The sequence below is a fragment of the Triticum aestivum genome, chromosome 3A, assembly GCF_018294505.1.
Source record: "Triticum aestivum cultivar Chinese Spring chromosome 3A, IWGSC CS RefSeq v2.1, whole genome shotgun sequence".
NCBI lineage: Eukaryota > Viridiplantae > Streptophyta > Magnoliopsida > Poales > Poaceae > Triticum > Triticum aestivum.
In genome coordinates this window covers 41,590,488-41,602,717 of record NC_057800.1, presented here as the reverse complement: position 1 = coordinate 41,602,717, position 12,230 = coordinate 41,590,488, and the positions used below count along the sequence as shown (strand labels likewise).

At 48.6% G+C, this 12,230-nt stretch overlaps 1 protein-coding gene across 1 annotated transcript in view; it reads left to right on the top strand.

Moving 5' to 3' along the window:
* Positions 1-663: 663 nt before the first annotated feature.
* Positions 664-12,230, top strand: part of LOC123056711 (isoaspartyl peptidase/L-asparaginase-like) — a 37,411-nt gene continuing 25,844 nt past the window's right edge. The window contains exon 1 of the mRNA XM_044480009.1: positions 664-760. Within this exon, the coding sequence (XP_044335944.1) occupies positions 664-760 (97 nt within the window). The remainder of the gene's footprint in view (positions 761-12,230) is intronic.

Genomic DNA, 12,230 nt, shown 5'->3' with positions numbered 1-12,230 from the left:
AGTTGAACCACAAATTAAATCGCCGTATATATAAACTTAAAGGAAAGAAAATTTGAGCAAACCAACGCACAAAAAATCTGGATGGTGGATGATAGAACCTCCCGTGCAATATTGTGATGAACTTTTCAATCTGCACATCCATACATGTTAGACTTTGTACATGACCACGAAACACATGCCAATCAGTAAAACATCTAAAAGTAATTAAGCTGCATTTACAATACATATCAGGCCCATACAACAAAGATCTGTACAAATATACGATGGGCAGTTGGGAACAGCCTCCTGCATTTACAGTGAGTATGCATCCTTTCCACTAAAAAACACACATATGCGTTCAGGTCAACAATACAGACTTAAATATCTGGACAAATATACTATGGGACGACCTCATCCTTCTGCTCTTACCTTGGATCCGGTAGACATGTACATGGTTGGCATCAGTCTGAATCAATCACGCCATCGAACTACCCTTGGGGGGCGGCGCCCTCGCCCTTCCTAGTGACAGCTACTCCAACTGGAAATCGGGGTTTCTACCAAGCTAAATAAAAAAACGTGATTCAAATCTGAGGAGATGGAGAGCTCGCACCTCTGATGCATGTGGGATTGAAGGAGGACGCTGACGGTGGCACGTCTGGTTCCCCGGGAGGTAGGTTCGATGCCATGGCACCTGGTTTGGGCCAGCATGTCCAAGCACGCGGCGCTCCTGGGGCTTCCAGAGGGAGGCAGCGCGTAGGTCTTATTATTCACGACCAGGAAGGTTTGGCCGGCGGCGGCGCAATATGGGAAGTATGGCACAGATAAAGAGGGGAGGAGAAGAATTGGAAGACTACCCTAGATAAAGAGGGAGATGAAAGGAACGACCAGACCAAGAGGCAGGAATCAGTGCGACGGTGGAAAAGTCAGACGTTTCATTTCGTTGTAGAAGAAAAAAAGGAATTGCCTTGTGCAGAATTAAAGGCGTGTTGGATGGCCAGTAAGGCTGGTCATAGTGAGGAGTAACTTAGACTAGTGTTATATGCGACATTAGTTTAAGTTACTACCTTCATAATACAAAGTAACATACTAGTAGTATCATAGATGACTTCATTTATTAGCTCACAGACTCATCTTGTCTTGGAAAGTGTTATGTTACAGTAACATATTATGTTACCACCTCTCATTAATTACTTGCCACATAAGTAAAAATTTCTCGAAGTGCGCTATGTTACGGACGAGGATTTAGAGCTCTCGGGTGCTCCGCACCCCTATACGTACAATACCAGGAACAAAAATACCGAGAAATTTGAATTTTTTTTTGGGATTTTGGGATATCAAACATGGGTTCCTGATGCACTTCCGTCTGAAATTTGGTGAAAAAATACCAGGAAACGTATTTGTAGCAAAGAAGACAAAAAATTCCTATGTATAGCAAAACACCGTTTGGGTACATTTTTTCCGGGTAGTAATTCCTTCGCCACGGATACGCTTTTGGGTATTTTTTTCGCGAAATTTCACACGGAAGTAGATTGGGAAACCAGGTTTGACATCCCGAAAATTTGGATTTTTTTTGATTTTCTGAGAATTTTTTATGAATATTTTTCGTGTAGGGGTGCGGAGCACCCGAGAGCTCCTGTGTATTTTCCGCTATGTTACTAGCTAAGTTACTCCCACTATGACTAGACTAAGCCTGCAGCGATAACATTTAGCGGTGACGTGGCTTCACCATAGGTGAGGTAAATCAGAAGAATTGCTGACATGGCTAGATGATGATGTGGACGGGTTTCATGCTGAGAGAATAGGAAGAAGTGGGGAGCAACTTCTTAAAAATGGTAGATTCAGTATACAACTTTTATATGTCAATTTCTCCACGAACAGGACAATCCTGTAAGATCGTAAGCGTTCCTACTCCCTCGAGGGGAGCCGCATTCAGTTTATATTGATGTTGGCCGAAGCCTGCCTTGGCGTACAAGGTGAAAGAGATACAAGAGTTTGAATAGAACAAGAGATAAGGGAAGAGGTTGAGATTACAATGACATATTCTAACACCCTTCCTTAATCTCAAGCATCCTAAATTAAGACTACTCTTGAACTCTTCAAATGGTCTTGCTGGTAATGCCTTTATAAAACCATCTGCCACTTGATCCTTGGAGGGGATAAACCGTATCTCAAGTTTTTTTGCCGCAACTCTTTCTCGCACAAAGTGAAAAACAATTTTTATGTGCTTTGTCCTTGTATGAAACACTGGATTTGCAGACAAGTATGTTGCTCCTAAGTTATCACACCATAAACATGAGATACGATTTTTCTTTATCCCCAATTCCTTAAGAAGTGATTCAACTCAAATGATTTCAGCAGTTGCATTTTCCAAAGACTTGTATTCAGCTTCTGTGCTTGACCGTGACACAGTGGCTTGCTTTCTAGCACTCCAAGAAATAAGATTAGACCCAAAGAATACTGCAAAGCCTCCACTTGACCTTCTGTCATCACTACATCATGCCCAGTTAGCATCAGGAAATGCACTCACAAGAGAGGAATTAGACCGTTTGAAATGAAGTCATGCACCCATAGTATGCTTCACATATCTTACAATCCTCTTGACAGCTGACCAATGTGGAGAAGTAGGATGAATGTAGATATTGACAAACCTTGTTGACAACAAATGAGATATCTGGATGTGTGAGAGTTAGATATTGTAATGCTCCCACAATACTCCTATACCTTGTGCTCTCCTCCTCTTGAAGTGGCTCACCTTCATATGCTGAGAGTTTTTCTAAGGAAGACAAAATGTGTAGGCACTGGCTTGCAATTCTTCATTCCCATGCGAGACAGAAGCTCAACAATGTATTTTTCCTGATTCAACACAATACCATCTTGAGTTTTCTTGACTTCAATACCTAGGAAGAAATGCAAATCACCTAGGTCCTTCAAGGCAAACTCTGAACTCAAATCATGTAGGAGAGCATTAGTAGCATTTTGTGAAGAACTTGCAACTATGATGTCATCAACATATATAAGCACAAAAATGACTACCCCTGCCTTGTCATAAATAAACAAGGATGTATCAGCCTTGGAAGCAATGAAGCCAAGATATTTTAACTGTAGGCTCAATCTGGAGTACCATGCTCTGGGTGCTTGTTTTAAACCATAGAGTGCTTTGTCAAGCTTGCAAGCATAATGTGGTAGTGAGGGAGTCCTGGATAGGGGGTGTTCGGGTAGCCAGACTATACCTTTAGCCGGACTCTAGGACTATGAAGATACAAGATTGAAGACTTCGTCCCGTGTCCGGATGGGACTTTCCTTGGCGTGGAAGGCAAGCTTGGCGATGCGAATATTCAAGATCTCCTACTGTCGTGGTTCTAAGCCTGACAGTAGAGTGGGGGGTAGGTATGGAGAGGCAAGGTCCTAGCTATGGAGAGGTTGTAAACACAAGGGATGTACGAGTTCAGGCCCTTCTCGGAAGAAGTAATAGCCCTACGTCTCGGAGCCCGGAGGCGGTCGAGTGGATTATGAGTATATGAGTTACAAGGTGCCAAACCCTTTGACCTGTGGAGGGGGGTGGCTTATATAGAGTGCGCCAGGACCCCAGCCAGCCCACGTAGGAGAGGGTTTAAGGTGAGTTAAGTCCGGGGTGTTACTGGTAACGCCCCACATAAAGTGTCTTTACTATCATAAAGTCTACTTAATTACAGGCCGTTGCAATGCAGAGTGCCTCTTGACCTTCTGGTGGTCGAGTGAGTCTTTGTGGTCGAGTCCTTCAAGTCAGTCGAGTGAGTCCCTCGTTGGTCGAATGGAAGGTGACCACTTCCAAGGGTGTCCTTGAGCAAGGTACTTAGATCAGGTCTGTGACCCTACCCTAGGTACATGACCCCATCATTAGCCCCCGAATGGATTGAGGCTTCGAGTGAGGAAGGAGTTGATGTTGTTTCCGATTAACCTTTGCACACTGGTCGTGCGTTGTTCTGGACCAAAGAATCTCTTCGTTGATAGTGAGCAACTTGTCTTCGGTCGACTCGATCCATTCTCTTCTTTCGTCGAGTGATCTTTCGGGCTTCGACAATCTCCGAGCGACGGATCGCAGGAAACCCAGCGTCTGACAGACCGATCTGCCGTTCGCGGATTCCGCGGGATGCGAAATTTGGGGAAGCGCGCGAAGCGGAGCGGACCGCGGCGTTCGGCTGGGACGGGACAGAGACACCTCGATCTCCGCGCCACTTTCTTCGCCACGTAACCCGCCTGCATAACTGTTCCTGGATATGATTAGATCGACCGGGCCCACCTGTCATCCACTCGGAAGGGACCTTATAAATGCTCCAGGCGAGGGTTTTTGTACTGTGCCTCAGTATTCTCCCTCCCTGCTTCCTTCGTCTCCGCCCAGCGCGCTCGCTCTCGCCTCCGCACAACTTCCCCTCGCGCATCTCACCGGCAACCATGGCCAAGGAGAAGACGGCGGCGCTGGAACGCGCGAAGAAGGCGTTGGCGACGGAGAAGGCGAAGGGGAGATCCACCAGCCGCGGCGGGTCTTCGTCCAGATCCCGCCTGCCGAAGGGCTGGGTCCAAGGAGATTGGATCCAGTCGACCATCACAGAGAAAGATCTCCTCGACATGGCCAACGAGGGCTTGATCCCCCATGGAGCTGCGAGGCTTCCGGGGAAGGAGTGGCAGCCCCAGCCAGAAGAGGGTGAGTGCGTGCTCTTGGCCACCCATGTTGATCGTGGATTTTCTTTGCCGCCGAGTATTTTCTTCCGTGGCTTCTTGAACTTCTTTGGAGCGCAGCTCCACCACTTTACCCCAAATTCTATCGCCTATCTTGCTGCGTTCGTGTCCATGTGTGAGGGTTTTCTGGGTTGTCGACCGCACTGGGGCTTGTTCAAGCATATATTCACGTGTCGCTCTCAGACCGTGAAGAAGGCGAGCCCAGGCGACGAAAGAACCCGAGTCGTCCAAATGTGTGGGTACTGGGGATCCAGGTGAGGAATAAGAGCACCTTCCCGCCCATGACCTTCCCCGAGTCAGTCAGAGGCTGGCAGTCGACCTGGTTCTACTGCCAGGACCAGTCGACGCCGGGGCAGTCGAGTGGACTCCCTCAGTTTACCATGGACCGAGTGAACAAGCCCTCCTCTCTAAAGTTGATCCCGGAGGAGAAAGCTGACGTGAAGATGTTGATGGAGCGCGTGGTGCAGTTGGTTCGGGAGGGAGTGATGGGCATGGATCTCCTGGAGGTCTTCCTTAGGCGTCGAATCCAGCCCCTTCAGTTCCGGAGCCACTGCATGTGGTTGTACTGTGGGACTGAAGACGAGACTCGAGTCCATCCAGAAGCAGTCGACGATGTCACTCTGGAAAGATGGATGGCCGCCGTTACCGGAAACAAGGATAACCCACGCGGAGCCAGAAGGATTCCTCCACTCGACCGCAACAGCGATCCAAACAAGGTATGTCTGCTCTGCTCTCCATTGTGTTCTTGTCATATTCGTTTCTATTTATCCTGCCGACTGGTCGATTGATCCTTGTCTTGATATCTACCAGGCCCTCACCGAGCTGTACTCGATGCCCAATGGGGCACAAGCTCCGACTGAGGAGGGTGAGGCGAGTGGGGGCGAGAGCCAGGAGGAGGAGGAATGGGACTCGGACGTTGCTGAGGATGATGATGACGATGATGATGATGACGGTGATGAAGATGACGTTGAAGACGAGGAAGAAGAGGAGGAGGAGGTCGTACCACCGCGCTCAGAAAGGCGGTCGAAGCTTGTCCACGACCCTTCGACTGAACGTGGCAAGGGGGTTGCGACCGTTGCTCAGTCGACCAAGCGCCCTCGGACCACCTCTCCGGTGCCGACTGAAAAGGCGCCGAAGCAGCCCAGGGCGGCCCCGTCGAAGCCGATCAAGCTCCTGCCGAAGATGAAGGTGTCCATCCCCACCATATCAGGGTAATCGTGCTACTTAAGTCTTCTTATTTTGTGTGAACTTTGTCTCTGGTTGACGCTGAAGTTAGTCGACTGATTCTTTGGAGTTGCAGTGCTGCTACTTCTGAGACCTCAGCCCAGGCTGATGACCATGAGATGGAGGACGCAGCAACTTCAAAACCAGGTACTATATTCTTAACGCCGTTTTTAGTCGACTGACTCGCGATCTCTGATCCTGATTCTTCTCCGTAGCTCCACCCAATGCTGTTATCAATCTCCCTGATGATGATGAGGATGAGGAACCGCTGAAGCGCAGAAGGAGTAGGAAAGCGTCCGCCAGCAAGGTGCCCCAGGATGTGACGGCGCCTGAGATTCTGATTGCGGAGGAAGAGAACACCACTCGACACACGGTGTCCTTCGCAGATCCACTGACGAGTGCTCAGCAGCCCTCCCTCTTCACGGCGCACCACGTCCCAGAGGACCAAGCTGGCGCGGCGAAGGAGGCGATACGCCAGGCAGGAATCATGATGGAGCAGTTGAAGACCATCCGGGATGCGAGCCAGGTAGCTTATGACGCCAGTTCTGCCCTCCAAAGCAATGTTCAGGTCAGTCGACCACCGTTTGTTCTGTTAGGATATGCTACCAAAAACTTTTCCTTTCCAGAATTTATAGTAGTCACCCACTGGGTGTGTCGATTAAACTCCGTGTTAGCGGGGGCACGCTGAGTGCACCCGCTGGGTGTAGTCCCCAAGGCTAAGGTCGACTGCTGGCAGTCGGCCTTAGGCTTTATAATTTCAGTCTTTCTATCATTGGACCAAGTCGACTGGATTTCGCAAACCGGTGGGGGCACGCTGAGTGCACCCACTGGGTGTAGTCTCCAAGGCTAGGGTCGACTGCTGGCAGTCGGCCTTAGGCTTTATGATGTCAATCTTTCTGTCAGTCGACTATGTCGACTGGATTTCACAAACCAGTGGGGGCACGCTGAGTGCACCCACTGGGTGTAGTCCCCGAGACTGTGGTCGACTGCTTGCAGTTGATTACAGTCTTAAAGAATACATCTCTTTTTTTTTGAGGTCGACTGTCGACTCTATCTTCAACAGGATTAGTGGGGGCACGCTGAGTGCACCCACTGGGTGTAGTCCCCGAGACTACGGTCGAATGCTTGTATTCGGCTGTAGTCTTAGAAACGTGTGATTTTTCCTTTTTCACTCGGAAGTGAATTATATTTGACATTTAGTCGATTGGTTCTTCGCAGAACTCCTGTGATCTTGTGGGTCGCTACTCTGAGCTGGAAAACAAGCAAACTCAACTCGAGCTGAGCTTGAAGCTGGTTCAGGAGAAGCTGACGAAGGCAAAGGATGAGACCGAAGGTATGTTTGGTGAGACCCTGACGACTGCTTTTCCCCTTGCTTGTTTCAAAATATGATCTTGCTGTAACTTGCAGGTAAGGTAAGGGAGGCCCAACAGAAGAAAGACCTCGAACTAGCTGAGAAGATCAAGCTTGCTGACGAGAAGTTAGCTTCAGTCACCAAGCTTGAACAAGACAATACCAATCTGAAAGCTGCTCTTGGGATCGCCAACAAGGAGGTCAGTCGACTGAAAACTGATAAAGCTGCCCTGACCGACCAAGTCAGTAAGTTGACTGGGAAGAAAAATGATCTGGAGGCCTTCCTGAGTGGTCTTGCCAAGAAGCTGTTTCTTATGCTTGAAGGTAAACCTCTATGCTCGGCAAACATTTCCAATTGTGGTTTTTCCATTCGACCATCCCCTTGACTCAGTGATCATCCTTGCAGAATTTTGCCAAAACGTTGAAGAAGAAACTAGCCGGCTGGAGCCAAACCTCGACCCCGTCAATTCTCTGGTGAATGACGAAGTTGCCATGGATGTTTTCCGACTGGAGTCTCGTGTTGCAGCTGTCGTGGACTATCTCGCAAGGCTGAAGGCCGCCACATCTCGCATCGACTCGATGCTCTGGCCTGGGGAGACACTTCAGAATGACCTTGAGTCGCTGATGGCTCGCTTGAACACGATCCCTGGTCGAGTGCAGGAATGGAAGAAGTCCTCGGCTCGGTGCGGTGCAGATGTTGCTCTCTGTCTGGCCCGAGTCCACTGCAAAGATGCGCGAGAAGAGAAGCTGGCGGCCCTCCGGGTGACCAACACCAAGAAACACGACTTCAGGTCCTTCATGGAAACTTTCCTTGCGGCTGCCACTCGGATCGCCGACGGAATTGACCTTGATGAGTTTGTTGCACCTTCCAGCCCTCCACAGTAGGGGTAAAAAACTTCTTCTAGCTCGACGCTTTAAATTTGCCTCGGTATGCCGAGTGGAATTGTAACTGATAAACCTTAATGGGCTTAACGCCTGAGCACTTTTGGTTCCTTTAGATATCGATTCAAACTTGAATTTGGTGCTTGAATACGATTGCTTTTGGCTCGAAATGTCTTTTGCAGGTTCAAAGCAAGGCGCCTTTACTGCAATCGACTTATTCTTTAGTCCACTTAGGCGAGCACTGGGCTGTGACACTCCAAAATTTTTACTTTGGTTTTCAGCAAAAATTTTGTGGTTTTTGAAAAGAGGCCATTTAAAATTTTTCCAGAAAACCTTCCTCTTAAGAGACTTTCTTTTCTTTGGCAAGGTTTTTATTCTGGCTTCAAACTTTGGTGTTTGACCTTTTGAAACTTCTTCTCTGTTGGTTCTCTCTCTAAATTATTTTAGGGAGTTTAATCTTTTTCTTTAAAAAAAAAAGAAACTCCATGAAATTTGGGATTTTCATATCTTGGAACCACCATGACTTGGCATTCTTGCCCATGTGGTAAAACCCCTCCAAAACCTCCCCTACAACTTGTGATCAACCTAAATTCTCTGTCCCAACTAATCCAAACTGGTTTTGGATTTTTATTCCAATTATTTTTCCCTCAATTCAATTCTGAAAATTATTTGGAGCCTGAGAGATTTTCAAAGCAAGTGCCCTATTGCATTTGAGTTTTGATCTCAAACCAATTCTCCTGGATTGTCCTTTGAACCCACAACCCAGAACCATCTTGATCCACTCCTCCTCTTTTCAAATTTTTCAAAATTCAGTCTCTGCAAGTTTGGACCAGATTTGCCAAATTTGGTGAAATTCATATCTACACTCCTCCAAAAATTCCACCAAAATTCAGGCAGCCTATTTGAGCAACGAGAAGCCACCCCACCAAAAATCAGCTCAAGGAAAAATCACCAGAGGCCAATTTCATTCGGTCGAACACCTTGTGGGCACTGTTACTGTTCAGTGTTCAGAAATTCAGTTTAGTGTCATCTTCAGTTTCCACAGTTTCAGTCACGCGGCCACAGTGCACTTGGCACGTTGCTCGCGGCCTCGTTTGCTTGTCCGAAGCTTCACACGCGCACTTGGCGCGACCCTGGCGTCGGTGGCGCCCTGGCCCGCCTGCGCCAGCGTGTCTTGCGGCGGCCGGCTCCCCGTAACGGCCGACAGGGAGGAGAACGGCGGCGCAACGCCGTTCGGCACCGCCCAAATCTTCTGGTGGCTCCGCGTGGCCTTCTCCGTGCCAGCGCACGCATGCGGCACCGTCGCCGTGGCGCAGCACGCACGGAGAGCGCTCTCTGCCGCCGACGGGCCCGCGCCACCCCGTTTCGTCGAGCTCGACCCAAACGCCCAAACCCCGGCCAGCTTAGCACAAAAATGGACCCGTTGAACCTCCGTGATGATGCTCGACCCCCTAACCACCCCGACCGAGCACTGCGCCACCGTAATCGCTCGCCGGAAATCTCCGTTCACGGCAACCGCCTCGGACCGCCTATATAAAGGGGTCCTGAGCTCACTCTCGTGCACGCAGCACCCCCACTACTCACCAACACCCCGCCAGGCCATTGGAAGGACCTCGAGGAGGTCTCCTTCCCCGGCTCTGGCCACCCCGATCCGCCTCGGCCTCCAGCTCGATTCACTTCGATGAGGCCACCTCCGGCGCCCAAACCTCGTCCGTAGCCCTCTCTTGCACCCAGTAGTCTAACCCCCACCTCAATTTAATCTTTGCAGCCCTCTCCGACGAGCTCCATCCACGCCCGAACCACCGTCCGCCGGAGTTGAGACCGCCGTCGACGTGCTGCTCACCGGCGACCAACACCACCACCCACCGTTGCGGAAGGACACGGTGAGCACATTGGTAAACTCTGATCCCCATGCCTCGCCGTGGATCGCCGCCGGCGACCATAGCAGCTCTCGGGCGCCGACGAGCCTCGTCCCTCCCATTTGAAATTTAAACATGACAAGTGGGACCCGCTGTCAGCCTCTCTGTCCTTTCTAAACGAAGCGTTATCTGAAAACGCCTTCTGCCAAATACGTTTTCTCTTCGGGCTGGCGTAATCGCTACCGAAGCGTTTTCTGCTTTTATAAACTAGCCCCTGGAAATCTTCTGTTTCATTACAGATAAGTCCCTGGACAAAAACCCTTATAACTTTTAGTCAGAAAAGTATTTTTGATTGATTCTTTTTCTGTTCTCTTTAAAATTTTGTTTAGTTTTTTATCAGATTTATTTGAAAAATATTTGGTTTACCTTCTGTGCTCTCCTTGGTATTTACGTTAGCGCATATATCTTCTTTAAATGTAGATACCGAAGGAGGTGACGGAGCCGCGAACTTCACCGAGCTAGGCTCCGACTACTCTGAACCAGGCAAGCATGTTTGAACTTTTGATATGATGAGTGTCTTGGCATGTTTTGCATTTAGTTAGTTTCATGGCATGCCGGTGAGTATACCGATGAAAGTTATTTTATGTGATAATGAGGTAAGTGAGTTCGATGATCCATACGTGGATGAATGTGAATATGAATTGCCATGTGTTGGCATGAGGATGGGTACGACGGCAGTGTTGTAGCATGCCAGTCTTATGCCAGACTATGTGACTTCAGTGTCAAACCATATCGGTCCAGTACCTATCATTTCCTTCCTTGTACTACCACATGTTTTCCGCAAGGAATATGGTTTAGTAAGTTCCAAACCGCTTTCATGGTACACACCAAAGAGGAGAGGCCGTGATGATGGTTCCATGGCCCTGGATTAAAGCCAGTCATCCGGTCAGGGGGCATGGGTGTTTCCGGTTGGGACCGAGAGGGGGGCACCCCTTAGAGCGCGCGTATATAAATTTGATCCCATGCTATTCGAGATTGTGATCTCCCCGTCTCAAAAGTTTTTCTTGGACGATGACTAGGGTGATTCCTAGCATCGAGAGGTAGGATGGGTGTGTACCGGTTAGCTGTGTTTTCTTCTGAAATAGCGTAAACGGAACTAGTCCTTCGTGACTACGGAAATCCATTGACTGTGGAAAAAATTTTGTACAAACTCTGCAGAGTCATATATTCCTCCAAATCATCTCTTCCATGTCAAGTTTCGTTCCTTCTTATCCTAATCAATTGTCAGCTTTGATGACAGAGACTCCGGTGAATCGCATGAGTGCTAAGTCCGGTTAAATGATCACTCCTGTGGATGGACTAACCCGTTTGTTTTCATGAATTGAATGTTTATTATGAGTATTATTTACTTGTGAATAAAAGCCCTTTCTGCGATGTCGCTCAGACGTCCGACTGTGGCATTTCTTTTTAAAGCCCTTTATGTGATGTCGCTCAGACGTCCGACTGTGGCATTTCTTTTTTTAAAGCCCTTTCTGTGATGTCGCTCAGACGTCCGACTGTGGCATTTCTTTTTAAAGCCCTTTATGTGATGTCGCTCAGACGTCCGACTGTGGCATTTCTTTTTTTTAAAGCCCTTTCTGCGATGTCGCTCAGACGTCCGACTGTGGCATTTCTTTTAAAGCCCTTTATGTGGTGTCGCTAAGATGCCCGACTGTGGCATCATTTTCCTTATTTTTATTTGTTCACCTTTCGAGGCGTCGCTTCAGACACCCGATCGGCCCTTATTTATGTTCTGTGGAATTTCAGGCGGACTACCGCCGTTTTCCCTTTTTACTTACTCGTTATGCCAGTTTTATTTATTGTGCATTAAGGAATTAATCATGTTGCATCCATGCATGCATTTGTTATATCTTACGTCCGAACTGTCTTGCGAGTACTTTCAAAGTACTCACTGGCTTGTTGATTTGGCCAGATGCTGACGAAGGCGATCTCATGGATGAAGAGTTCGATAGCGAGCCCGACACTTAGAGGAGTCCCAGTCAGTCTTCTGCGACCCTGGATTTGGCCACTGTTTTATATCCGCTTCCGCTACCAAATAAATTCATCGAGCCTCTCCTCGACGCTCGATGAGATGACAGACGTAGAGTCTTGTATTTCTCTCCCCGCTGTGTTTTTCCACCACCAGCCTATCCTTGAGTCAGTAGTATGTCTCCACACCAC